Below are 27,870 nucleotides of genomic sequence, written 5' to 3'. Positions count from 1 at the left end.
AATAAAGAAAAATATCCCATTCACAATAGCATCATAAACAAAAGTCTTAGGAATATATTTAAAGTAGGAAGTGAAAAATCTATACAATGAAAACTACAAGACCTTGATGAAAGAAATTGAAGACACAAACAAATGTAAAGACATCCTGTGTTCAGGGATCAGAAGAATTAATAGTGTTAAAAATCTCCATACTACCCAAAGCCTTCTATAGATTCAACACAATCCCTATCAAAATTATAATTTTTCACAGAAATAGAAAAATAACCTAAAATTTTTATGGAACCTCAGAAGACCTCAAATGGTCAAAGCAATCCTGAGAAAGAACAAATCTGGGGGCATCACACTTCCTTATTTCAAACTGTACTACAAAGCTATAAAAATGAAAACAGTTGGCACTGGCATAAAAACAGACACATAGGCCAAAGGAATAGAATAGAGAGCCCAGAAATAAACCCCAGCGTATATAGTCAACTAATAACTGACAAAGGAGCCAAGAACACTTAATAGTCTCTTCAGTAAACGGTGTTGGGGAAACTGGATAACCACATGCAGAAAAATGAAATTGGACCTGTGTCTTACAACACTCACAAAATTGAACTCAAAATGCATTACAGACTTAAACATAAGACCTGATACCATACAACTCCTAGAAGAAACATAGAGAAGAAGTGCCTTGACATTGGTCTGGGTAATGATTTTTTTTGGATATGAAATAAAAAAAGCACAAGTAACAAAAGCGAAAATCAACAAGTGGAACTACATCAAACTAAAAACACCAAGCACAGCGAAAGAAACAGTCAACAAAATGAAAAGGCGACATACGGAAGTGGAGAAAATATTTGCAAACTGGTATAATCAGATAAGGGGTTAATATAAAAAATATATAAAGAACTCATACAACTCAGTAACAAAAAAACACAAGCAATATGACTAAAAATGAGCAGAGGACCTGAATAGACGTTTTTCCAAAGAAGACATCCAAATGGTCAAGAGTTACATGAAAAGATGCTCAACATCGCTAATCATCATGGAAATGCAAATCAAAACTACAATGAGCTATCAACTTACACCTGTTAGAATGGCTATCATCAAGAAGATAAGAGATAACAAGTGTTGTGAGGATGTGGAGATAAGGGATCCTTATACACTGTTGGTAGGAATCTAAATTGGTTTACCCACTTGGAAAACAGTATGGAGGTTCCACCAAAAATTAAAAATAGAAATACCATATGGTCCAGCAATCCCACTTCTGGGTATATATTCAAAGGAAATGAAAACAGCTATCTGCACTCCCATGTTTATTGCAGCATTATTCACAATAGCCAAGATATGGAAACAACCTAAGTGTCTATCAATGGCTAAGTGGATAAAGAACATGTGGTATATATATATATGTACAATGGAATATTATTCAGCCATGAGAAAGAAGGAAATCTTGCCATTTGTGACAACATGGATGATTCTTGAGGGCATTATGCTAAGACAGAGAAAGACAAATACTGTATAATATCACTTATATGTGGAATCTAAAAAAACTGAACTCATAAAAACAGAGAGTAGAATGGTGTTTACCAGAGACAGGTGTGGCGGTGGTAGAGGAATTGGGGATATGTTAAGGGTACAAACTTGGAACTAGTAGATAAATAAGTCCTAGAGGTCCAATGCACAGCCTAGTGATTATAGACAGCAATACTGTGTTATAAACTTCAAAGATGCTAAGAGACTAGATCTTAATTGCTCCCACTGGAAAAAAAAGGTAATTATGTGACGTGGTAGAGACGTTAGCTAACAGTATGGTGGTAATCATATTGCAATATATAAATGTATTAAATCAACAAGTTGTACACCTTAAACTTACATAAAGTTACATGTCAATTATATCTCAACAAAAATAAATTTTTGAAATTCCCAATTGCATTTTCTCTGATGTCCCAGGCGAGTTCTCAGCATCCCTCTCTTTCCCTTTCAGGACCCTGACTGTGTGTAGGAGAATTACCGGGACATCAGAGTAAATGCGATTTGACTTGCTGGGACTATGTATTCACACATGCACCTTTTTTCTTTTTTCTTGGTAAATTTACTATTGTTACAAACAGATCCTGGGCCTAATTTTTAGTCCCATCATGGCCTGTGGTTGCAGGAGATTGAAATCTCCTTAAGTGCTGCCAAATAAAATTTCTGGCTTTTATACTATGTCTTAAGCTGATAATTGACTGACCTGACACTGGCATTTTCTTCCTTCAACATACCAGTACCACTTAATAGTAGCCACCCAATTCCAGAGTTTTTATAATTATTTTTGCTCCCATATCTTTCAAATACTAGACATATTGCACAAGGGCATCCTTTCCCACTCATACGGCCTCCCAACTGACCACAGGTAAGTCATAGTAATTGTGATACTACAGCATGTGGGGGTTATCATCCCCAGTGATCACCAGTAATGGGGTCTTCACTGTCACTTGGATAGTGAATGATGCAAATCTGGAACCCCATGCTGAAAATGTGCTTCCTAGGACCATTTCTGATATGCTCTCTTGGGTTCTTGCAGAAGCGGACCTCAAGACAAAGATTTGACTTTGTTGGAGGGAGTGTAAAATGGGATAGCCACTCTAGAAAACCTTTTTTGCAGTTTCTTACCAAGTTAAACACACACATACTGCACGACCATGAAATCACACTCATGGGTATTTATTCTAGAGTAATGAAAACTTCTCTCTGTACAAAAACTATACGTGAACGTTCATGGTAACTTTATATGCGATAGTCAAAAGCTGGTGTATTAGCCAGGGTTCTCCAGAGAAACAAAACCAATAGGATATGTATATACACACACACACACGCACACAATTTGTTTTAAGGAATTGGATCACGCAATTATGGAGGCTGGCTAGTCTAAAATCTGCAAGGTGGGCCAGCAGACTGGAGAACCAGGAAGAGCCAATATTGCAGTTCAAGTCCACAGGCTGTCTGCTGGCAGAATTCCCTCTTCCTTAGGGGAGGTCAGTGCTTTGGCTATTCAGGCCTTCAACTGATTGGATGAGGCCCACCCACATTATGGAGGGCAATTTGCTTTACTCAAAGTCCACTGATTTAAATGTCAATTTCATCCAAAACCACTCTCATAGAAAATTCAGAATATTTGGCGTATGGTGCCATATATCTGGCACCGTGGATGAGCCAACTTGACACCTAAAATTAACTACCACAAGTTCACTCCTTGTTAACTTCACACACACACACATTCATAATGAAGTAAGGAGGAAATACTCATGATAATTATAGTCCTCACTTCTGTAAACAGTTGTGTGGTTGTAGCTGGTATTTAACTCCCCTCTTCCACTACCCATTCTGTATTCCCTTTTGCCCTCAGCAAGCACCTCAGCTGGTTGAAGTTCTTCACCTGGTGGGGTGACCCAAACCTTCATTCCTGAAGGGTCTGGGCTGTCTGTAGTCCTGCCTAGGTTGGGTTTTCCATTGACTTCCCATTGACTTTAATCATAGGCCATGGTATTAAATTAAATACTAAGAGATGGTTTAAGGGATCTCCTGTATTCCAGACATACTCCATTGTGGAGTAGAAGTCCAATTGCCCCTTAGTGGTCAAAATTAGTCACCCCAACAGCACAGAAACTGCCTCCTTGGCCTGTTGATTCAGAGGCATGCAGAGCCCAAAGTGGCTGAGTGGTTGTCTTAACTTCCAATTCAGTGGAATCATTGTTGTGTCTCCTATTGGAAGCATTCCTTTCTTTGATGCTAAGACCTCTAGGCCAGCAGAGTACAAGGTCACAGGGACAGAAAGAAAACATTTCTTTAGCGGGTCACTAGGAGTAATAGTGAGTAGTGCCACTCCCATTTCCACTCCTTGATTCCTGGACCCATGTATCCTGGCTGTGGGAAAAACAGCACCATATATTGGATGCTAATTCAAAGCATATACAGCCTCCTTGAGAACCTTGCTTCAGTGTTGCAAGGTACTGCCACCTAGCTGGCACTGTAACTGAGTTCTCAAAAGGCCATTCCACTGTTCTATCTAACTAGCTGCTTCAGGATGGTGGGGAACATGATAAGACCAGCGAATTCCATGAGCATGGGCCCACTGACCCACTTCATTTGTTGTGAAGTGAGTTCCTTGATCAGAAGCAATGCTGTGTGAAGTACCACGATGGTAGATAAAGCATTCTGTAAGTTCACAGATGGTAGTTTTGGCTGAAGCATTGTGTGCAGGAAAGGCAAATCTGTGTCTATTCTACTAAGAATAAAATGCTGCCCCTTCCATGATGGTAACAGTCCAATGTAATCAACCTGCCACCAGGTAGCTGGCTGATCACCCCTGGAAAAATTTTTCATATCAGGGACTCAGTGTTGTTCTCTGCTTCTGGCAATTGGGAACCCAACAGTGGCTGTAGCCAGGTCGGCCTTGGTCAGCGGAAGTCCATGCGTAACCTCCATCCCTGCCACCATAGCCACTCTGTCCATCTGGGAGATGGCAGGGGTGGCTGGGGAAAGAGGCAGACTGGTATCCACAGAACAGTTTGTCCTATTCACTTGAATATTAAAATCCTCCTCTGCTGAGGTCATCCTTTGGTGAGCATTCACATGGGACACAAAAGTCTTCACCTTTTTCATCCATTCAGTGAAGTCTACTTACATATCTCTTCCCCAGACTTCCTTGTCACCAATTTTCCAACAATGTTCCTTCCAAGTCTCTGACTATTCAGCCAAACTATTGGCCACAGCCCATGATATATAATTACCTATGTCCTCTGATGGGTAGATGGATAAGCCAACTGTGGTACATCCATGTAATGGGATGTTATTCTGCAACGAAAAGAAATGAACTACTGATACACACAATTTAGATGGATCTCAAGGGCATTCTGCTGAGTGAAAACAGCCAAGCTCAAAAGGGTATATGCTGTATAATTGCATTTATATAACATTCTCAAAGTGATAAAATTATAGCGGTGGAGAACAGACCAGTGGTAGCCCGGGGTTAGGAATGGAAGGAGGATGTGAGCACTAAGAGGCAATATGAGGAATATTCTTTGTGTTGATGGAACAGCTCTGTGATGGTTATATAATTTACACGTGTGATAAAATTTCAAAAACTCTACCCCCCAAAATGAATGTAAAAACTTGTGAAATCCATATATGTTCTTTTTGAGCTAATAATATTGTACCAATGTCAGTTTCCTAATTTTGACAATGTACTACAGTTAGGGAAGATGTCATCATTCGGGGAATCTGGGTGAAGGCTACTCAAGAACCCTCTATACTACTTTTGCAACTTATTATGAATGTTAAACTATTTCAAAACAAAAATTTATATAAAGGAAAAAGAAAAGCTGGAAAATAAAAATGGCTTGGATATGCTTTTCTTTTTCCGGCTCGCTTCCATCACTGAAGTAATGAGGAGCGTGTCAGAATTGGAGCACTATGGAAGAATGGAGAGGATTACCTGATGAGACAAAGGATGTTGACAGTTGTCCAGGATAAGGAGCATATAGTGGGGGTTAAACTCCAGAAAAGAACTAGGTCCTAAGCCAAAGAAACATGTCAAGACAATAGGAAGATTTTCTGCACCCTCAGGTTGAATAGTAGTGACCTGAGATTAGACGTTGTAGGAAAACGCAAATTTCATTTATATTTTTACTTTTATTCTCTCTTTATTAAATCTCTTCCCAAAATATGCTGAGAGTGCTTTAAGGAGGTTCAGGTAAGTAAAAGGTAAGTCTCCAGCTTCTGGAGTGGGGTTCGGCACAAGCCAAGGGAAGTCTTAATAGCTCTCTACTAATGGTCCTGGGTCCCTCATGCCAGGATTAGCATTAACAAACAGTGACATTTTCTCTATTATAAACCATGAGTCCAAGAGGCAGGAGGGCACGAGCTTCTTTTAAACTTATTTTTACAGGTGATATCCTAGGAGAAAGGAAAACTGAATGGCAAAAAGTGTTTGAAGGAGTGGATGTCAAGATTGTGGTTTTGTGGACCAAGTGTATTGTTTAAGAAGAAAGACAGAAATTGAGGATTGGACTGTGGAAAGGAAATGGTTGTAGTGTCCACCATTGACTAGCGAATAGAAAAAAACCTAAAAATAAAATATGTTTATGGGTGGCACAGATGTTAGCTCAGCGACAATCTTCCTCAAGCAAAAAGAGTAAGATTGGCACCAGATGTTGGCTCAGGGCCAATCTTCCTCACTCCCTCAAAGGATACGTTTGTATATTTAAAGAATAAAAAATAAGCCAAAAGGCTTTTTAAAAAGTCATCCATTGGATGAAACCTTGCCACACAGGCAAGAAAAAACTCATTTTTATTCTATTATGTTATATTAAATCACTCACATAAGTTTTGCATTAATACCAAAGGGAGTTACATGCACAGGAATGTAGGAATTAAAAATGTCAACTCTCGTGTCCACTGATTTCACAAACTCTTCTGGACACAGACAACAAAGGAAGCTCTCAAAATGTTTTCTGGTACCCACTCTCTGTTTCATTATTTCAGGGTACTCAGAAAGGCTTTCTCATTGTGACTATAAATTTCCTATAGCAATTTTCACTTTGGACCATCTAAATCTCAGCATCATTTGCTCTACCTGGCAGAATCCTGAATAATTCTGAGTAATTTTTACAGGAAAAACTTTTAATAGGAGAGTAAGGCCCAGTGTTAATGAAACCCACTCCTCCCTCTGCCCCATATTCTGAAACCTGTAATCATGCCAGCTTTCGCTTGTAGCTTCCACGGCCTCTGCATTTACTTTGTGACTTCCCAGGACACGAGTGTTACTCATAGAGTGTTGCTTTGTTGTTGCTGAGTTACTGTTCAGTTTTGAGAATTCCTTATTTTAGATATGAGTCCTTTGTCAGATACATAGTTTGTAAATATTTTCTCCCATTTTGTAGCTTGTCTATTCCCTGAACAAAAGTTTTCAATTTTGATGAAGTCAAATTTACTAATTTTTCTTTGGTGCATCATGTTTTTGGTGTCATGTCTAGAAACTCTTCACCAAGTCTTGGATCCTGAAGAATTTGTCTCATGTTATCTTCTATATTTTACATTTAAATGTATGATCCATTTTGAGATAATTTGTGTCTAATATGTGACGTTTAGGTCAAGATTTTTTTTTAACCTAGGGATTTCCAATTGCTTCTGCCCCATTTGCCGATAGGCTATACTGCCTCCATTGAACTTGTTTCAAACCTTTGTTTAAAATCAGTTGGGCATATTTTCTTGGGTGTATTTCTTTGTTCTCTATTCTGTTTCATTGGTCTATGTGTCTATCCCTCTGCCAACGCCACACACCCTTCATTAGTGTAGCTATATAATACGTCTTGGAATCGGGTAGAGTGATTTCTTCCATTTAAAAAATTACAAACCATTTTTCTTCCTTTGCTTTTCCATACAGATTTTAGAAGAATCTTGTCTCCATCTTCAAAACAGTGTGATTTTGGCAGGAAGTGTGTTAAACCTATATATCAATTTGGAGACAATTGAGGTCTTGGCTATGTTGAGCATCCTAATCCATGCTCTCAGTGTATCTCCCCCTTTATTTAATCTTCCTTGATTTCTCTCATCAGCATTTGTAGTTTTCAGTCTACAAGTCTTGTACATGCTTTGTTAGACTTACACCTAAATATTTCTTTCCTTCCCTTTCAAGAAATTGTAAAGTGTATTGTATTTTAAATTTTTGTTTCCACATATTACTCATTTACTAGTGTATAGAATTATAACTGATTTTAATATCTTGATCTTGTATCTTGAGACCTTGTTGAAGTCACTTATTAATTCTAGAAGGTTTTATTTTATTTATTTTTTTTGGAGAGAGCTTTACTTTTCCATTTTCAATCTGTATGCCTGCCTCCGGTCCCCATTTCTTGCCTTACTGTGCCGGCTAGAATTTTCAATATTATGTTGAGTAAGAGTGGTGAGATGGACATTCTTGCCTCGTTCATGACTTTAGGGTGAAGTATTCCATCTTCCATCATTACGTATGTTAACTATAGTCTTTTTGTAGATGTTCCTATCAAATTCAGGAAGTTCTTAGTTTTCTGAGCTTTTTTAATGCATGGGTGTTGATTTTTTTTAAAACGCTTTTTCTAAAGTTTTATGATCGTATGATATTTCTTCTTTAGCCTCTTAAAATGGTGGCTTACATTAACTTATTCTTGAATACGGAAACAGCCTTAGTCTTGTATCTTCTGACAAATATCCCTCACAAACATAGATATAAAAATTCTAAAGAGAATTTTAGCAAATTTTATTAGTTTTCTATTGCTGCAATCACAAGTTACCACAAACTTAGATTAAAACCACAAAAATTTATTCTCTTACAGTCCTGGAGGTGCAAAATTAGTTTTACTAGGCTAAAGTCAAGGCGTCAACAATGCTGGTTCTTTCTCGAGAACTCATTCCCCAGGAAGAATCCATTTGCCTTTCTCCAGGGCAGAATCCATTACCTTGCCTTTTCTGGTCTCCAGAGGCTGGCTGCATTCTTTGGTTTGCGGTCTTCTTCCTCCATACTTAAAACTATTGAGATAGCGTCTTCAAATTTCTCTGTCCCTCTGCTTCTGTGGTAGTATTGCGCTCTGACTCCTTTTGCCTCCTTCTTAAAAGGCATCAGGCCCAAACAGATAACCCAGCATAATCTCCCCACTCAAGATCCTTATTTCATCACATTTACAAAGTCCCTTTTGCCACATAAAGTAATAAATTCACCGGTTTCAAGGATTAAGAGGTGGACATCTTGAGGAGCCGTTTTTCAGTCTACCAAACTTCCTTTCTTTGTACTGTCTTTGGTTTTGGTATCAGGGTGATACCGTGCAGACTCATTTTTATCTTTGTAATAAAATTCTGCTGTAATGAGATATTACATTTTAAGCTTTGTAGTTTTTTCTTACTGTTGCTTTCCTGTGAGTTGGGAATACTGTGATGGGTACTTAGCCTGGTAATTTTGGTATATATATACATTCTTTTAGCATAGGTACAGTGTGATTGCATAATAAACATGATGCTTTGCCATCCAATTCAATAGAAAAATAATCCACACTCCACTGTGCCTTACAAGGGTGACATCTGACAGCCACTTTCCTTTTCTTTTCTTTTTTTGACATGATGGGTATACACTGGCAATAAAAAAAATCGCAGTATGTTAGCACTTGTGGCACTTGAAATGCTGTTGGATTATAACCGTGTCACTGTGCTTTGTGGTGTGCCAAGCAGGCATGCAAAGTGATGAGAGCAACACATATGGTGTTTGCTGCAACTGCTCACCACCTCCACTACTGCAGCGCGAAAGCAGCCGTAAACAATACGTAAATGAGCGAGCACCACTGTGTTCCAATAAAACTTTATTGATGGACACTAAAATTTGAATTTCATAAAACTTTCACATGCTACAAAATATTATTCTTCTTTTGTTTTTTTTTTTTTAACCATTTGATAATGTAAAGATCATTCTTGGTTTGTAGGCCACACAAAAACAGGTGGCAGGCCAGATTTGCCAACCTCTGCCTTAACCTCATGGGACCTATATTTTAAAGGGGGCGTCTAGGGGGAAGGAAATAACAAGAAAATAAATAAGTGAACAGGTAAAATAAGTTATTTTGTGTTATAAAGAAAATTAAATAGTACCATGGCCTCTGAGGGAATATGTAAGCTGAACCTGAACGATGAGAAGGAGACAGTCATGAGAAAAGTTGAGTACAGAGTATTCCGGGAAGAGAGAATAGCGAGGGCGTAGACTGGAGGCAGGCAGAAGTTTGGGGAATTAGAGGAACCAGTCAGGTGTGGCAGGAACATGGTGCAGGAGTGAAATGAGGCAGGGATGTTTGGGAATCTAAATAAGGATGACACTATAGTCAAGAATGTAATTAGTTGACCACAGTAGGAGTCATGCTAGATCTAGTCTAATTTTATACACTGGGTTTGTGGTCCCCTGCTAATTTATATGACCACACAAAGAACTGTGAATTGAACAAAAGAGAAAGAGAGAAGGAGAATATCCTTTTATTTGTGCCGAATAGTTCTAGGAAAATACAGTATCATCTATATAATCCAGTATGTTGAGAACAGATACAGTTGGATCACACAAGTTACTTCATTAAATGTTCTTCCTTAAGTTATGATGCTTCATTTTATATTTGCTTACAACACAAATGTGTTGTTCATTGGATGATTTAAGGCCATTTATAGCAGTTTTATGTAAAAAGTCTAGTTTCTTTATAAAACTTCAAACATTAACTCCTCAGTTTACGCTTTTTTCTTTTTATATTCAGACCAATTTGTGTGTGCTAAGCTTGTTCTAATTTTTCCTAATGCACTGGAAGGAAAATCATTTTTAAGTTTGCATTGATTTATGGCAATATTTGTATCCAACAATAAAACGCTACACTATTTCCTTTTAAATGGCTATGCACTTAATTAGTTTCACTTGTTCAGCAATTAATTAGTTTCAGACTTCTTATTTTGGTATTGAACCTGACTATTGATAGTTGGAGCAGATATTGTATCAGGATTGCAACACATGTTTTCCAATCACACCACATAAAAAGTTTTCATATTTGAAAAAAGTTCTCTATCGTATATCATCTAATATCTTTCATAATTGTGAAATATTCTTCAACTAGTTTCTTTTTTTCATTTATTTTCTCGAGTACTGCTTCTAGTAAATATGAGGCAAAAGGAAGCTGTAGAAGAAACACAGAAAAAAGATTATTAAAACTCTATATTTTCTTCAGTTCAAAAACACATACTAAATATCATTAAACCATTAGAACTCAGCTATCTGCAACTTTGCACCCATGATGGTACCCTACTGGGTCTCTTTTCAACTGATCTTGCTGGTTAGTGCGGGTAATTTTGTCTTTTATAATAAAAATGATAAAAGAGCAGAAGCAAAATGAAAAAAGATAAACGCCTTATTGAACAATTCATGGTTTACTGACCATGTTAATGATGTAATCTGCAATACAAGCAGCTGGGCCATTTATCCTCAATCAGCTGATCAATAGCAGGTTACAGCCATCTCCAGGGCCCACAGCCCACAGAAGTCGTACTGTATGCTCATCACTCATGAAAGAATGAACGAGAACTATCAATCCACTTGTCTGTGCTACAGCCGAACATCTCAAGGGTTGTAGGGTAAAATTTCAGGGGAAAAAAATGGCAAAAGTATACCCATTGATTAAGTTGTTATAGAAACGTTTGTTTGGCATATCAAAGTGTAATACACATGTTGCAAACTGCTGAGTTGATGAAATGTAGAGTACATTTTTAAATTTCATAGTTTATATAACTTTTCTGGTAAAGTTTTATAGTTCCCTCTGCTTCACTGGGTTGCCTGTAGAACTCCAATTCATACAATACACTATGGGCTGTGAGTAAAAGGCAATCTGAAATGTTCCCCAATTACCTCCCATAGCCCTACCAACTTCCTTTTATCCTCCTCCCTAGCTGTTTGGTCTCAAATAAAAGGTTTATAATAATTAAGAAGTTGATTAAGTCATTTCTTGGAGTTGTCCTTTTGATTAACCAGGAAAAGACTACTTTTGTTTTCCTGAATATATTAATGAGAACACTTATCATGCCCAGTCCCCTTCTCTACAGAGCAGTAGCATCCGGCCCATTGTGGTGCTGGGATGAGCAGTGATAGCATTACTGGTCAGCACCGGACAAAGACAGCCTGATGCCCTATGTGCAAGCGGCTCAGGCATGCTCAGCTAAGGTGAGTATAATTAGTAAACTAACCAGAATGGTTCTTTTCTGAATTTGAACTGGGGAAAACAGAACAGACTGGCCATTGGCAGGGAAACTACAGGCCAGACAGGCACAAACAGAAAGATTATGTAAGCCACGAAGGAGAAATAGAATTGCCTTGGATCCCATTAAGCAGCTTTCTAGTTTAGCTGCCTTCTCCCTAAGGCAGTCTGGGTCTACGCCAGGAACTTCACACACTTGTCTTACTTGACACTCACCACTGAAGAAAGCACAAGATACCAAAATATCACATTTGTTCAGTTCTAAGATACAGTTGAATATGAGATACAAACATTGACCTAAAAACAGCTTTCTCTGGGAAAAAAAACCCTACCACTTAAATATACCCATACTGCATATGCATTCCGATTTCAGAAATGTGAAAATGTGAGGAAAACACATCTTAGAATCAAGGAGAAAGGACATGTTAGATTCCCCTATGAAAGATAATGATACTAACAGCAAATCTGTACTTTGACAAATTGCCCTTCTGGGGTGAGGAAAAGAGTTATAGTTGGCAAAACTACCAGTTTTACAAATTAGATAAATTAAATTCTCAGAGCATTAATATTAGATGTTAAAGAAATGCACGAGAAAATGACAAAACTACCAGGCGACTTTCTTTTGACTATGGCATTTGGTCTCAATACTACATGCATTCCTATCAAAGAGGCAGACGTGATGGAGAAGGAACTCTCATCTCTTTCTGGTAGAAACAAAAGCGGAGATGAGTGTTTAAAATGTCATTCTCCAGAGCTGTTCTAAGAAAAAAAGCGTTCTCTGATCAAATAGGTTTGGGAAACAAACCAAACTTTAAAAAGTGCCTTTATTTCAGGATCTCTTAGAGGCTTTAAGATGCTAACAGGCACTGTGTTTCTCAAGAGGGCAATCTAATACCTGTTTCTATATTCATTTGTCCATGCTTTTCTCATGGTCTGTTTATCATGTGGAACTATCAGGTGGCCATGGAACAGACTTTGGGAAATATGCAGGTTCTATAATTTCCTAAGTAATAATGTCACAGTACTTTTACCAGGCCACAATGTATTGACATTAATCATCTTATTTGCAAATTTCATTTCCAAGTTAAAAATCTAAACCTACTCATTATTTTGTGATCTGAACAATTTTCACCACCTCATGTACTTGGACATTTTGCTTGCCTTAAAAAGTCCATCTCAAAGAATTTCTCTTTCAGGAAGCCTGCAAGGTGGAACAAGAGGTCCATCTACTTACTGCTGACCACCCCCTTTATGGCTCCCAATAAAATGAAAAGCCCCACAGTTAAACACAAGTGTTTATCAATCCTGTTTTATCAGATTGTAAGCTTCCTTTAAGCTTTGTATAGAGGCTAACACATTATGGATTTCAAAAAGCAATTAATCTTTTTTTTGCTGAGGAAGATTACCTCTGAGCTAATATCTGTGCCAATCGTCCTTCACTTTGTATGTGGGTCACTGCCACAGCATGGCTGATGAGTGGTGTAGGTCTGTGCCTGGGATCCGAACCCGAGAATCCAGGCCGCCGAAGCAGAGTGTGCTGAACTTAACCACTATGCCACAGCACTGGCCTCAAAAACCAATCAATCTTTTAATCAAGATGCACAGCATGTGTACATCCATCTGCCCTTCTAGGTTCTTCTATTGTTTTCTACAAATAGGTCAGAAGAATATTACTATGTCTTTATATTAGACAAAAGTTCATAAATCTTACAAGTTAGTTGGAGATGTTTGTTTTAATTCAACTTTTCTATTTTTACTTTTTCACTTGTTATTTATTTATTTATTTATTTTTTTAAAGACTTTATTTTTCCTTCTTCTCCCCAAAGCCCCCCAGATACATAGTTGTATATTTTTAGTTGTGGGTCCTTCTGGTTGTGGCATGTGGGACACCACCTCAGCATGGCTTGATGAGTGGTGCTAGGCCCACACCCAGGATCCAAACTGGTGAAACCTTGGGCTGCTGGAGCTCAGAAAATGAACTTAACCACTCAGCCATGGGGCCAGCCCCTATTTTCCTTTTTTATGAAGCAATTCCTACATTGTTTTTCTCTAAACCCAGTGCTCATTCTACTCGCTGTTTATAACTTGTAGCTCACTGGCATGTAAATCTGGGTCTTCAAAGGAGCCTCTCAAAAATTATTTTTTTAATGTATAAGAACAAGTTGTAATTTTACAATATAAAATCAATGTAATTTTATAATAAAATAGTTAAGAATTGAAACAAACTTAGAAGAAGACTAAGGAAAAGTCAGAATTACAAACATTTCATAAAATATACTTGTTTTCAAATGAATACAATAACTTAAAGTAATTGTTAACCAAAAAATTTTAAGTAGATGTCCCTCTTACTTTAAAAATAGTTCTTTATTTATGGAGTAGACTCAACACATATTCAAATAATGAATGCACTAACAGCCTTGATTTTAAAAATAGCCTCTCTTACCAAGTTTACACTAATCATTTAGCCACCTTTTTTCATAGATTATACAGATAAAAATTTATGCTTAGTCTAGGATGAATTAACAAAAATTCTTGTTTTTTGAGAATGGTTAAGAATAGGATTTTTTAAGTTAACTGGCTGTTTTAATTAATAGAGCATTATCACATATCACACACAAATTATCACTAACTCTTAAATTTCATAAATTATAGTTAACCTGAAGACTAGACAGACATAATTAATCTATAGTGATTTGAGAAGGCTCTTCAAAATCTTACAGTATCAAATGAACATCAATTCTCAGCATTCAGCTATAGGTTAGGAAGAGTTATGGTGGAAACTATGCTTAAAATATGACATGCCCTGGAAAAATGCTTTAAAAATTCACAGGGTCTGCTTATTTGTTTGCCCTATTTTCTTAAACTGTGTAATGTTTTAAAAACGCTAAGAAGACTAGGAGACCTCAACTTTCTGCCACTTGGGAGCACAGATTAAGTGCAAGTTTATTTCACACAGGCAGCTTAGAGTCAATTAACTTCTCTCTGGACGCGTTCTGGAGGGGGCTGAGGCTCCCCCCGAACTCCCTCCGATACAGAAAGCACAACCATCCTTTTACTGACAGGATTTTGGAGTTGCATTGAAGTGGCAACCTGACTGGCCAACAGCAAAGATCCTTGCTCACTTGCCCCGTCAAATACGTCTGAAACAACAAACCCAACAATTATGCTGCCTCGGGTTTCATCTCGGATGGTATGTGCCAGGGACTACAAAGTTCAGAAAGCCTGCACGATTTCTTTCTCTCTCGCATAAAAAGGGAGAAGTGATGCTCCTGGTTATGTCAGTGCAGTTACACCAGCTCGAACTCTTTGGCATGAAGGGAGAAATGGGTAAGTGAAGAGTTGATACTGCGTGAGGTTTCTTGGTATGGAAATTTAACTAGGGCATCTGTTCAAGTTAATTGTTCAATAAATTTCACAGTTTATATAATTTAACTATTTGTTCATTGTCCTCCATCCCCAGAAATGTAAGCTCCATGATGGCAGAGATTTTTGTGTCTTCTGTTCACTCTGTGCCCCCAAACTGGAAACAATCCCTGGCACCCTGTAGGCACCCAATACATGTTTTTCGAATGGATTCCAAAGCACAGGTTCAGTTTTATCTCCACTAATTCTTTCCATTGCCTTTATAAAGTCCCAAGTACAAAGGACTGTTTCTGGTATTATTAAGGCCTGAAAACAAAACTAAATGACCTTTCTTATAATTTTAATTTTGAGGATTAGAATGGGCAGAACAAATAAACTCTCTCTTAGAGAGCAGAGTGTAAGTCGCTGACTCCTTGTTTGGATATGTGAGGAGGTAATATCAATTAGAGTATAATAGAGGGACATCTATGTGCCAACTGAAAGCAAAAAGATTAAGTATAAAACAAAATAATTTGCCGCATTTATTCATATTTATGGTCCGTAGACAGAAATTAAAATTCAAACACATTTAAGGCAATTTGTGCTAATGATGGAGGACACAGCATATATGATAGGAGAACTTTATTGAATTTAGTTTTAAATGTATTCTTTTTTTCTCTTTCAGTATGTCTCATATTAAGGAATTCATTTTTTAAATGGAGATCTAAGTTACATAACATAAAATTCACCATTTTAAAGTATATGTCATTGGTTTTTATTATATTCACAAGGTTGTGCAGCCATCACCACTCTATAATTCCAGAAGGTTTTTATTACCTAAAAAGAACCCTTTACCCATTAGCAGCCACTCCCTATCTCCCTCCATCCTCTAGCAACTACTGATTTATTTTCTGTCTTGATAGATCTGCCTATTCTGCATATTTCATATGAATGCACTCATACTATATGTAGCCTTTTGTGTATAACTTCTTTCACTTAGCATAAGGTTTACAAGTTCTTCCATGTTGTAGGACATATCAGGACTTCATTCCTTTTTTATAGTCGAATAATATTCCTATGTATCCATATACCACATTTTGTTCATCCATTCATCAGCTGATGGACATTTGGGTTGCTTCCACTTTTGAGTTATTACGAATAATGCTGCTATGAACATTCACGTGGAAGTTTTTATAGGGACATAGGTTTTCATTTCTCTTGGGTATATACAGGGGGTGGAACTGCTGGATCATATAATCTCTATCTTTAACTTTTTGAGGAACTGCCATACTATTTTCCACACAGCGGCACCATTTTACATTCCCACTAGTGATATATGAGGGTTCCAATTTCTCCACGTCCTCACCAACATTTGTTATTGTCTGTCTTTTTAATTTTAGCCCATCCTACTGGGTGTGAAGTACATATCTCATTTTGGCTTTTGTTTGTATTTCCCTAGTGACTAGTGATGAGCATCCTTTCATGTGCTTACTGGCTATTTGTATATCTTGTTGTAGAAATGTCCATTCAAATCAGTTTATTTTCTTTTTGTTGTTGAGTTGTAAGAGTTTGAAATGTGTTCTTAAATGGTTAAATTTCACTGAGAAAAGCCAAACAGAAGGCTGGGTTGAATTAATGACAAATTGTGAATCCCTGAATATTGCTAATAAAACATACCTACTAAATTTTCTGTCTTCATTGTTGACATCTCCCTCCTACCAAATATGATCTGTCTCTTTTGATCCCTAAAATTCTTTCTCATCATGTAAGGTATTAAACTCACCCATCTTTGGTTTCTGCTTTCTGACCCCTTCATCTAATTTCATTACTGTCATCAATTCAGTCACTCTAACGTCAATCACATCTATCTCATCCTTTCTATTTCCATGGCTAGGGCACATCCAGGCCCTCACTGCCCTTTGCCTAGACTACCTTCTGGCTCCCAGTCTCTTCTCCCTTCAAACCATCCTGTATACTGATCTCAGGTATCGGCACAACTCTGATTATATCCCTTTCCTTCTCAAAAGCTTTTACAGTTTGTTCCTAGCCTACCTTTCCTAGCTCTGTTTTTTCTCCCACTCAAACTACAGAAAACCAATTTTGGGGGGTTCTCCCGTTCTATTATAACCATTAATTTGCCTGTTTGTCTCTGCTATAAATTTTAAGTTTTTTAAAACATATTAATGCAAAAAGAGAAACTAATACAAGTAAAAATGTTTAAAGAAATTAAAAGCCAGCTATGCCATAAAAAAATGGGAGTAGATTTTTTTCAGTGTGATTCTCATTTCTAGAAATCTAGGGGGCAAAGGTTAGGTGCAGATAAAGATTAAATATATAAAATTACCAGTTTCATCAGGACTACTTGAAATACACACATTTGCATTCTGTATTAAGTATGGATAAGTTAAGGCTTCAGATCTCTTAGTTCTCATGCACTTCTGGTAACAGGAACAGTAGGTATTATATTATTGTGCAGTCTCATATTGCCACATGGTCAAACAGCTTTTTATTTTGTGGTAAATATTTTACCAATACAAATTTTCATTAAATGAATGCAAAAAAATTTCTGTAACAGAAGACAATTCTGTGGCCTAATCCTTAAAAAAGAGATAAAACCAGAAGGCCAGATTAACTCCTATAAGCTCAGAATTCCATTACATACAGCACCCAACAAAGAGGGCGAACATAAAAGGGACGTTTTCCTATAATTTTATCTTCAAAATATTTTAATAATCAAATATCAATATTGAATTAATTAGCATTTTTTAGGGAATGCACACAATTGTTCCACAACTTGAAGATCACGTAACCTCAGACACATGGAGCTGTAGGCCATAAACTAAACAAAATGTACGAATGAACATATTTACACTCTTGTCCACACAATCCTGTGAGGAGAACTTAGACTCTAAAAAAATTTGTGGACAAAGAAAACCTTTTCTAAAATTCAGGAGAAATATAATTGCTGGAATTGAGAGAGAAGAAACGTAGACTAGAAAAAAAAAGATGTTTTCTATTTTATAGATTGTTCTCTTGGGTGCAATTATAAAGTGACATTTAGTTCAACCAATGAAGTCCTTATTTTTTTTTCCACAAAATTCAAAGACATCAGCAAAACCACCTATGTCAGTAATAAAAATAAAAAGTCTTTGACTTTTTAAATGTTATCATACTGTCACCGTGGAATAAAATTAGCTTGAAAAATGATCTAAAGGCGCAGGATGCAGTTCATTATGTATAACAGCAACAGCAGCGGTTTCCACGTGTTCACAAAGGCTGCTCCATTAAATTTACCTCCAGTCAATAATTAGGAGTCCACAAATAAACCCGGGCAATTAAATCAATACTACTGGGCAATTATATCCCAGAGTCTAGGCTCAGTGGCACAAAAAGGCTCTATGTCAAACTGCAGCATGAAGCGGTCTAACACCACTTTCAACAGGATTCTTTTACACTCACTTGACAAAATAAGCATACATCCAGATAATGTATAATGTGTGTATGTACGTCTACATGTGTTAGTCAAAAATCAGGTCTGGTGCCAGTACGGCTTCAGCAAAATTTAATAAAGATTTGTACATTTTGATTTACTATTTTTATGTTCATAATTGGTGATATAATTTCCACCTTAAAGGGTCATATTTACAAGTTGAATACTAAAAAAATTCATTAAAAAGTTTATTTTTATCATTTCCAAGCTGAAAAAAGTAACCCATAACAATCATTGCTGAACTCCTTTGATGTGCCGGGCACTGGGCTGATGCTGGGCACACAACACAACTGAGAAACAGCCTTTATTCTCAAAAGTGAGTTGTCGCTGTAGAAGCCTTCGTCCAGCACCTGCAGGTCTACACTTAAACAACTGTGAGCCGGAGATCGCCCATCGCCTTCTATTACTATAGAAGTGATTTGGATAATGTTCCAGAGATACATAAAATGCATACAAGAAGGTAAGTAGGTTATATGTTATTTACCTATTCTTGACTTTTCCAAAAGCACAGATACTGCTATTTGTTAAATAATTGCCTCTAATATCAGCTTTTACTTTTAATCTTTACATAGAAGCATTTACAATGACTTGCTAAAAATCACAGGACAATAAAAAATTTTTTTTTTGCTATTTTGAGAAATATGTTTTAGCTCTTTTTATTCAGGTTTATTTTAAAACCAGACAATTAGGTTGAGCAAAAAGAACTATAATAAAAAAGTTTTAGAATACATTACATGCTGTCAGCGATGTCAAAACACAAGCTGGCTATGACTAGAAAAGCAGAGCGCTCACCTGCCAATAAACTGCCCTTGATCACTTACAAGAGGGGCACATCCCAGCAGACTATGTGTGTATTAAAAAAATACTTGAAAGGGAAGAAAAAGTACCACACAGGTCACAGCAGCAGTCTCAATAGACCCCTCAGGGATTTCAACTCGTCTTGGCCTTGTCATCCTCTATGCAGCTTTCCACTCGGCCCAGAAAATGTCGATAGGAAAATGTTTGAGGGGCCTCTGGTGGAAATTTTTTCATTCTTTCTGCATTGACAGGATGCCAAATCAATATTTACTTCCCACTAACAAGCTGCTCGAGGTCTCAGTAGAAAATATTGTAGAGAATGCGGGAAGACACAGTAATAAACAGCTGTCTGGCTGTGAGGAAAACATGAATTGACTGGAAACAGGTCCATAGTAAAAGGTCACTGAAACCCATGAACTCCTCAGGTGTCCATATCAACTACTAACTTTAAAGACACATAGTAAAGAATCTCTTTTCCTAAGAGGGCTGAGAGAATGGATCCTGTTCAGTCTAGCAAGCATAGAGGTTGACTCAATAATTTAATTAGTGCATTTGCTAAGGTCCATGTTGGCCCTTTCCCAAGGCATTTGTTTCATTTGTTAAGTCCAAAAGAACAAATAGAGGGTTAACTTTCCTGTCTACCTATTGGAATTCTTCTTTACCTAACAGAAATAAATAAGGTGTGTTTACAAGAAGTTAGACATCTAGGAAAAATGTAAGGCTTGGAATTTTTATCTGCAAGTTTTAATATATGCAGTAGAAAAATGAAATACCTGTCCTTCAAGAAGTTTCTGAATGTACAACAGCCATTCCTTGTCATTCTCAGCATCCATCTTTGTCTTTTCAATTTCCTAAAGGAAGAAAATAAAAACACGGGTGGGAATTGCATTTATATGAACTTGATGATACTATTAGCTACTGAATAAATGTAAAGCGATCTTGGTAGAACTGGATTCAACAAAGAGCAACCGGTCCTTTCAAAGTAGAGAATATTCAAATCCACGCTCTTTAATATTTAATTTATGCATATTTGTATACATACACGTGGAAGATAAAGCTAAAATTCTATATTTTGCGATATAATTCAAGAATATTTTATTTCTTCCTCCACAGTGGAGCTCAAGGTAGGCACTGAGGTGGAGATGAAAATGATTAAAATAAAGTGAAAATAAGGTGGAGCCGTAGAAAAGGATCATTTAAGTGACCGTCGTAGGATATAAAACCGTATACTCAAAAATCTGAGTTGTCAATAGATAACTAAGGGGTAAGTGTTAGAATTACAAACAAAATAGGACATGGTGTGGCTCTGGTGTATCCAAGCACTTGCTTATTTGAAATATCCAATAACTAACTGACAGGCAAAGGACACTCCAACTTAAAGTGTTGTAAGTCACTAAATATTTTCAGTCCATCAAATATCAAGGTAAAATATTCTGAAAGTACAATGTATTCACATGAGCAGTTGATTATTCAATTAAAATCGTGATCCAGTTTACAAAAAAAATGGACTTTTCAAAAAGGGAAAGGTTTGGGAAACTACCACTTGTTGAAATTTACTGTATGCCAGGTATCAGGCGAGGCACTTCACCTAGGCTATCACAGTTTTTTACATGAATTTACTAGAGGTCACTGTAGTTTTAAAGAATATAGGTCGGGTGGGTTGGGCTCTGCTTGGACAAATCACTCAACTCTTTAGAGCCCTGAAAGATGCAGGGATCAGTCGAAATAAGCTCTGGTCTATGGTTAAATCTAGTAAATACATCAAGGGGCACGGATCCTTCTCAGAACAGTGTGTTTCTGCTGGAGCTCTTTTCCTTCAGGAGGACTTCCATTTAAGGTGGTGTGGTGTGCATACTGTATTGCAGTGTTGCGTACTCTGGCTCCAGACTGCATCTGCCCAGAGGCCCAGGTACCATTTCTTCACAGAAATGTGCCATTTACTCTAAGGGACTATTAGAGATCCTTTTCTAATTCATATACTCAAAGGGGACAACTTTTTCTAGTTTGTCCATTTAGAGGGGGTGCTTTTTTCTAATTTGTAAGCCGAAGGAGGGCATCTTTTGAGACCGTACAAAGGCGGTGGCCCTGTCTTCCAGAATATGTATCTGTGTTTGTGTACACACATTGACACACAAACTCACACGCATGCATACATACACACGTGAGGGATTTTGCTAAATTTGCTTGTTTTAAACTCTTAGGCAACAGACAAGGACTCAACCTTAATTTTTTGTTGGGTTTCTCATCGTCATTCAACAAATTTTGTGATTTTTGTAATTAATCTGTCTCCTCCTAAAATTAAATGCCTAGAATAAGATATAGTTAACACTCCTGCCAGAGACAGTATTATTTCCTGGGTGTCTCATATTTGATGCTATATTTGATAATGTTCTTGTACTTCAACGTTCAGAATTTAGTAGAGAGTCACGGACATTGTGGCACAGTTGCTGGAAATAGGAAACCGATAATTTCCTATCCTATTCACCCAAAGGATGACAACAGTCTCAGCAGGATTCCTTTGACCTCTTTTCTAAGAATTCTTGGCAGTTTAAAAACCTTAGCAAGCTGTAGATCTGTTCTACTCCAGAAGTTCTTTGAGAAGCTGATGGCGGGGAGAGGGGGTGGGGGGGGCTGGAGGATGTTCTCATACAAATATTTAAGTCTATCATTTAATTCATTGAGCAAATATTTATTGAGAAGCTACTGGTGCCATCATCTCTTTAACATTTCCAAACAATAAAAGATCTCATATTCATGTATTAAAGTTCAGAGACAACAGTAGCACAGGAATGAGCATCCTCCACAGGCGGCACAGAAGACTGTGGAGAGCGTGAGAGTCCGCTGCTGACGAGGTAATAACTAAGCCAAAATGCAGCGCCGTCCCCTGGAGGTACCCACACCTGCATGCACATGAGTTCACTCACACAGGACTATTTCACCCAATTTAAAGCAATAAATATATTCTTCTTTAACTTGATCAACAATACTTTTGAATTCAGCTAGGAAAGCAATAGATTTACTTCTTTTAAAAATCTCACAGAGGAGGAGTAATCCTCAAGTCAATGACCAAGCTAACTAAATCCACTCAAACTGGCTTAATAAAAAATATTAGTTTACAAGATATATGATTAACTAAATTAAAAGAAAATAGAGGAGACAGGAAAGGATAACTGAATGAATAACAAACAAGCAGTTCTAAAGGTTATATGTACTGGCTTATCTCTATATCACACAGTTAAACTTCTCAAGTCTTTTTGAGTTGGTTAATACTCTTGATAAATCTTTCACTGGTGCATTATTAATCTTAACCTTATTAATATTGTCTTAAAGATGAAATTCTAAGAATTATAAAACAAATTTAAACATGTACTTAAATTCAATGTGTAAAAAAGCCCTTTATAAATAAATATTTAAATGATCTTACCACTTCATCTTCCGTGTCCAATATTTCCTCTAGATCTGACTGTGAAATGTTCAGGATAGAAGCTGCCAAGGTCTGGGCTTTATGGGTTGATGTTTTATAAGCGTCCCTGTTTTTCCGCATTTTTTTAAGCTCTCTGATATGTCGCCTTATCGAATGGACATCAGTTTGTAACTCTTTGACCAAAGCCTGCAATATATTGGAAAGAAGGTAGGCTCATATGGAAGTCATAAATGAAGATAAAGCAGTCATAACATAAAAATGTGAAGATACTACCAAATCATTTTTTATTAGGATTACTCTGATTTTACCTATTTTGGAACATAATGGATTGCTCTTATCATCAGTACGTAACAAAAGCTCTTTTAATTAACCATTTAAGCAATTTGCTGGATTAACCAGAACTCTCCAATCCCTCCTTCAGATTCACCAACTGATATCTTGGTTGATGAATGCCTGCAGCAGAGCACAGCTACTCCCACCAGCTGAGCTGATGCCAATTCTCAGTCTTATTTATTTCTAAATGTGTGATATTAGTTGTAACATGTTAGTTACATAATTAATTATTACATAAACTGATAAAATACAACTGCATAAAGAGAATTGTTTATATTTTATTAAAACTGAATTAGAAATGCTTTGAAAGGACTTGATAAAGAGAAGTTGAGCAGAAGTAAAATTAAATTACGTGTGGGCAAAACAATACTACAGGATTGAAAAAAATCATAAAAATCTAGGATTGCTTCACAAGAGTCTATGTTCTCCCTTTGAGAAATTAATAAATGCTAGCCCATACCATGCCTATGGGTGCATAAGAAAAGGACAGCCCTTACTCTGGATGAACAGAGCTCTGAGCCTCGGTGCCTGGCTTCGTGAGGTGACAGCAGGCTGGCCAGAGGTTTGGGCTGTTTTCAATCTTTTACCAGCTAAAGCAACGTTGCAATAAATAATGGTGTTCATATATACATTTGTGTCCCTAGGATATATCCCTAGAAGTGAAATTGCTGCACCAAAGGGTGTGTATTACTGTAATTTTGAAAGCCGTTACTTAATTCTCCCCCTCTCCAAGACAGTACCAAGTTACACCTCCACGAAGAATATACGAAAGTACTTGTTTTTCCATACCATTAGCAAAACACCAATCTGGTATCTCAGTGTAGTTTACCTTTTCACTGTATTTTTAAGTTTCATTTCTCTTATTAAAAACAAAGTCAAGCATCAGCCTTAAGAGGCAATTATATTTCTTTAGTAATTTTTTTCTATTTTTATTAGTGATTTATAGGAGCTCTTTATATATTAGGGAAATTATATTTGTCTGTTGTATACTTTTAAATTTTTCATACTTTGTATTTTTCTTTTTTATTTAGGTAACATTGATTTACAACATTGTATAAATTTCACGTGTACATCATTATATTTCACCTTTTGTGTAGACTACATCGTATTTGCCACCAAATGTCTAGTTGCCATCCATCACTGTACATATGTGCCCTTTTAACCCTTTCACCCTCCTCCCACCTGCTTCCTCTCTGGTAACCACCAATCTATTCTCTGTATCTATGTGTTTGTTTATCTTCCACATATGAGTGAAATGATACACTATTTGTCTTTTTCTGTCTGACTTCGCTTAGCATAATACCCTCAAGCCCTCAAGGACCATTCATGATTTCATCTTTTTTTATGGCTGAGTAGTAGTTCATTGTGTATATGTGTGTATATATGTGTATACCACATCTTTATCGTTTCATCTATTGATGGGAACTTAGGTTGTTCCCAAGTCTTGGCTATTGTGAATAAAGTTGCAATGAACAGAGAGGTACATGTATCTTTTTGAATTAGTGTTTTTGTAATCTTGGATGAATAACCAGAAGTGGAATAGCTGGATCATATGGTAGTTCTGTTTTTAATTTTTTGAGGAATCTCATATGGTTTTCCATAGTGGCTGCACTAATTTACATTCCCACCAGCAGTGTATAAGGGTTTCCTTTCCTTCACATCCTCTCCAACACTTGCTATTTCTTGTCTTTTTAATAATAGCCATTCTGATGGGTATGAGGTGATATCTCATTGGGTTTTGATTTGTATTTCCCTAATAATTAGTGATGTTAAACATTTTTTTATGTGCCTGCTGGCCGTCTGTATATCTTTGGAAAAATGTCTGTTCAGATCCTCTGACCATTTTTTAATTAAGTTGTTTCATTGTTGTTGAGTTGTTATGAGTTTTTCATATATTTTGGATATTAACCCCTTATTGGAGATATAATTTGCAAACATCTTCTCCCAATTGGTAGGTTGTCTTTTTGTTTTGTTGATGCTTTCCCTTGTCATGCAGAAGCTTTTTAGTTTGATGTACTCTCATTTGCTATTTTTCCTTTTGTTTCCCTTGCCTGAGTAGACATAGTATTCGAAGAGATACTGCTAAGACCGATGTTAAAGAGCGTATTCCTTATGTTTTCCTCCAAGAGTTTTATGGTTTCAGGTCTTAATTCAAGTCTTTAATCCATTTTGAGTTGACTTTTGTGCATGGTATAAGATAGTGATCTACTTTCATTCTTTTGCATGTGGCTGTCCAGTTTTCCCAACACCATTTATTGAAGAGACTTTCCTTTCTCCATTGTATGTTCTTGGCTCCTTGATAATTAGCTGTCCATTGATATGGGGTTTATTTCTGGGCTTTCAATTCTGTCCCACTGATCTGTGTCTGTTTCTGTGCCAGTACCATGCTGTTTTGATTACTATAGCTTTGTAGCATATTTTGAAATCAGGGAGTGTGATACTGCCAGCTTTGTTCTTTTTTCTCAAGATTCCTTTGGCTACTTGGGGTTTTTTGTTGTTCCATACAAATTTTAGGATTCCTTGTTTTATTTCAACGAAAAATGTCATTGGCTTCTTTGAACATTTCTTGTAAGGCAGGTCTAGTAGTGGTGAACTCCCTCAGCTTTTGTTTGTCTGGGAAATCCTTTATTTCTCCCTCATATCTGAAAGACAACTTTGCTCAATAGAGTATTCGTGGCTGACAGTTTTTATCTTTCAAAGTTTTGAATGTATCTTTCCACTCTCTCTTGGCCTGTAGGGTTTTTACTGAGAAAGCTGCTAATAGCCTAATGGGTATTCCTTTGTTGTCTTTTTCTCCCTGACTTCTTTTAATATTCTCCCTTTCTCATTGATTTTTGACAGTTATCATGGGTTTTGGAGAAGGTCTTTTTGTGTTGAGATAATTGGGTGTCCTATTAGCTTTGTGGATTTGGATATTCAGTTCCTTCCCCATTTGGGAAGTTCTCAGCTGTTATTTCTTTAAATAAGCTCTCTGCTCCCTCCTCTCCCTCCTCTCCCTCTGAGATACCCATTACTCTTATGTTGCCCTTTCTAATGGAGTGAGATAATTCTCGTAAAATTTCTACATTTTTTTAAAGTCTTAGCTCTCTCTCTTCTACCTGAACCGTTTCTGTTTTCATCTTTGAGCTCACTATTCTCTCTTCCATATCATCTGCTCTATTTCCAATGCTTTCTAATGTATTCTTCGTCTCATTTATTGAGTTCTTCAGTTCCAGAATTTTTAAGTTCTTTTTTAAAGTTTCAATCTCTTTGGTAAAGTATTCCTTCTGTTCATTGATTTTATTCCTGAGCTCACTGAACTGCCTTTCTGAGGTTCTTGTAGCTTGTTGAGTTCCTTCATAACAGCTATTTTGAATTTTTAATCAGTTAGATTACAATCTTCCATGACTTTATGTATGTTTTCTGGAGAACTGTTTTCTTGCTGTAATGCCATGGTACCGTGGCTTTTTGTGGTGCTTGCTGTTACTCCTCTGCTGGCACATTTGTTGCAGCAAACATGTATTTTATTTTGGTATAGCTTTGTTTTGATTCAAACTTTTCAACCTCTTAGAGACTAGAAGCTTTTCTTTTGTTTTTCAGTGGGTGGCACTATAGTGGTAGTTTTCAGTTTCTCTTACCTGAGCTGCCTCCGGCTATATTTGAGGATCTGCACTGTTCCACTCTCCACCACCTCGATTTGTGGTGTCGCCAGTACTCTCAATTGTGGCTGTCTGTGCTTCTGGGGGTCACGGATGCCTTGCTGTTGCTGCCTTTGCTGCTGGGGGCACAGGGATGGCTGGTGTCTCAGCCACATCCAGGATCACCTGGGTCAGAAGTTCCACCTCCATGGTAGGGGGATGGTTAGGGTTGTGGAGGAAACCTGGTATTGGGGCGCCATCTCAGCTGTTGCCTGTTACCTTGTGGTCACAGGTGTCACTACAGTAGGGATGCAGGACTCCTCTGTGCACCTCTGCTGCTACCAAGCTCCAAGCTGAGTCCAGGGGCCCGGGATCACAGGGCTCTGCCTTTGCTACTGCTCTGCTTCCTGTGGCCACACATGCTGCCACAGCTGGCTGGCTGGAGTTGAACATGTGCCTCTGCTGTTTCCCCCACTTAACCTCCTCTATGTGCTCCAATTCACCCACCTTTGTACGTACCAATGTGTGTATCTTTCTGGTGTTCTGGTGTGTTGTGCAATGTAGCCTTTGTTGGGTTATGGATGTTTTACCTGCATAGATTGAAGGGAAGAGACAAGAGGATCCTCCTCTGCCACGATGATGATGATGATGTCTGTATTTTTCTTTTGACAGTAATTATAGTGTTTTACGCCATTGAAAAAATATTTTTAATTTTCTATGTACTCAATGAATCTTTTCCTTTCGCATTTTTTAATTTAGTGTGTTACTTTAAAAAGCATTCTCCATAATGAGATATATATAAATGTATTTTCAAACCATGATTTTTTCTGCTACTTTTAAGTTTTTTTTTTTTCAGTTTTAAATGCTTTATCCATTTGCAATCATATAGAAAATTATTACACAAAATCATACGAAGTTGTCCCCTCACCACCTATTGAATAGGCCATCTTTTCCCCACTGATCTCATATGTGCTTAGGTCAGTTTCTGGACTTTCCATTCTGTTCCATTTCTCTTTTCATTAGTGAAGCTTTATATTTTAACTAGTGAGGCTTTATAATAAATGTTAACACTTGGTAGAGCTATCTCCCTCTTATTACCCTTCT

At 37.2% G+C, this 27,870-nt stretch overlaps 1 protein-coding gene across 6 annotated transcripts in view; it reads right to left on the bottom strand.

Moving 5' to 3' along the window:
* Window positions 1–2,083: 2,083 nt before the first annotated feature.
* CNTLN (centlein) overlaps window positions 2,084–27,870 on the bottom strand; it is a 321,501-nt gene continuing 295,714 nt past the window's right edge. For 5 of the 6 annotated variants that reach the window (XR_011531332.1, XM_070589742.1, XM_070589743.1 and 2 more), the window contains 3 exons: window positions 22,817–23,002; window positions 20,166–20,243; window positions 9,337–10,691 (listed from right to left, as the gene is read on the bottom strand). Coding sequence is in view for 5 of the 6 variants with exons in the window: in XM_070589742.1 (XP_070445843.1) it covers window positions 10,590–10,691; window positions 20,166–20,243; window positions 22,817–23,002 (366 nt within the window). In the remaining variant the exon portion in view is untranslated. Of the gene's footprint in view, window positions 4,822–9,336; window positions 10,692–20,165; window positions 20,244–22,816; window positions 23,003–27,870 lie in introns of those variants that run through there. The other variant, XM_070589744.1, reaches the window with a different exon arrangement.

This window comes from Equus przewalskii, chromosome 22 (assembly GCF_037783145.1).
Source record: "Equus przewalskii isolate Varuska chromosome 22, EquPr2, whole genome shotgun sequence".
NCBI classification, from domain to species: Eukaryota; Metazoa; Chordata; class Mammalia; order Perissodactyla; family Equidae; genus Equus; species Equus przewalskii.
The sequence above is the reverse complement of the archived record's forward strand: the minus strand, read 5'-3'. Positions and strand labels throughout refer to the sequence as shown.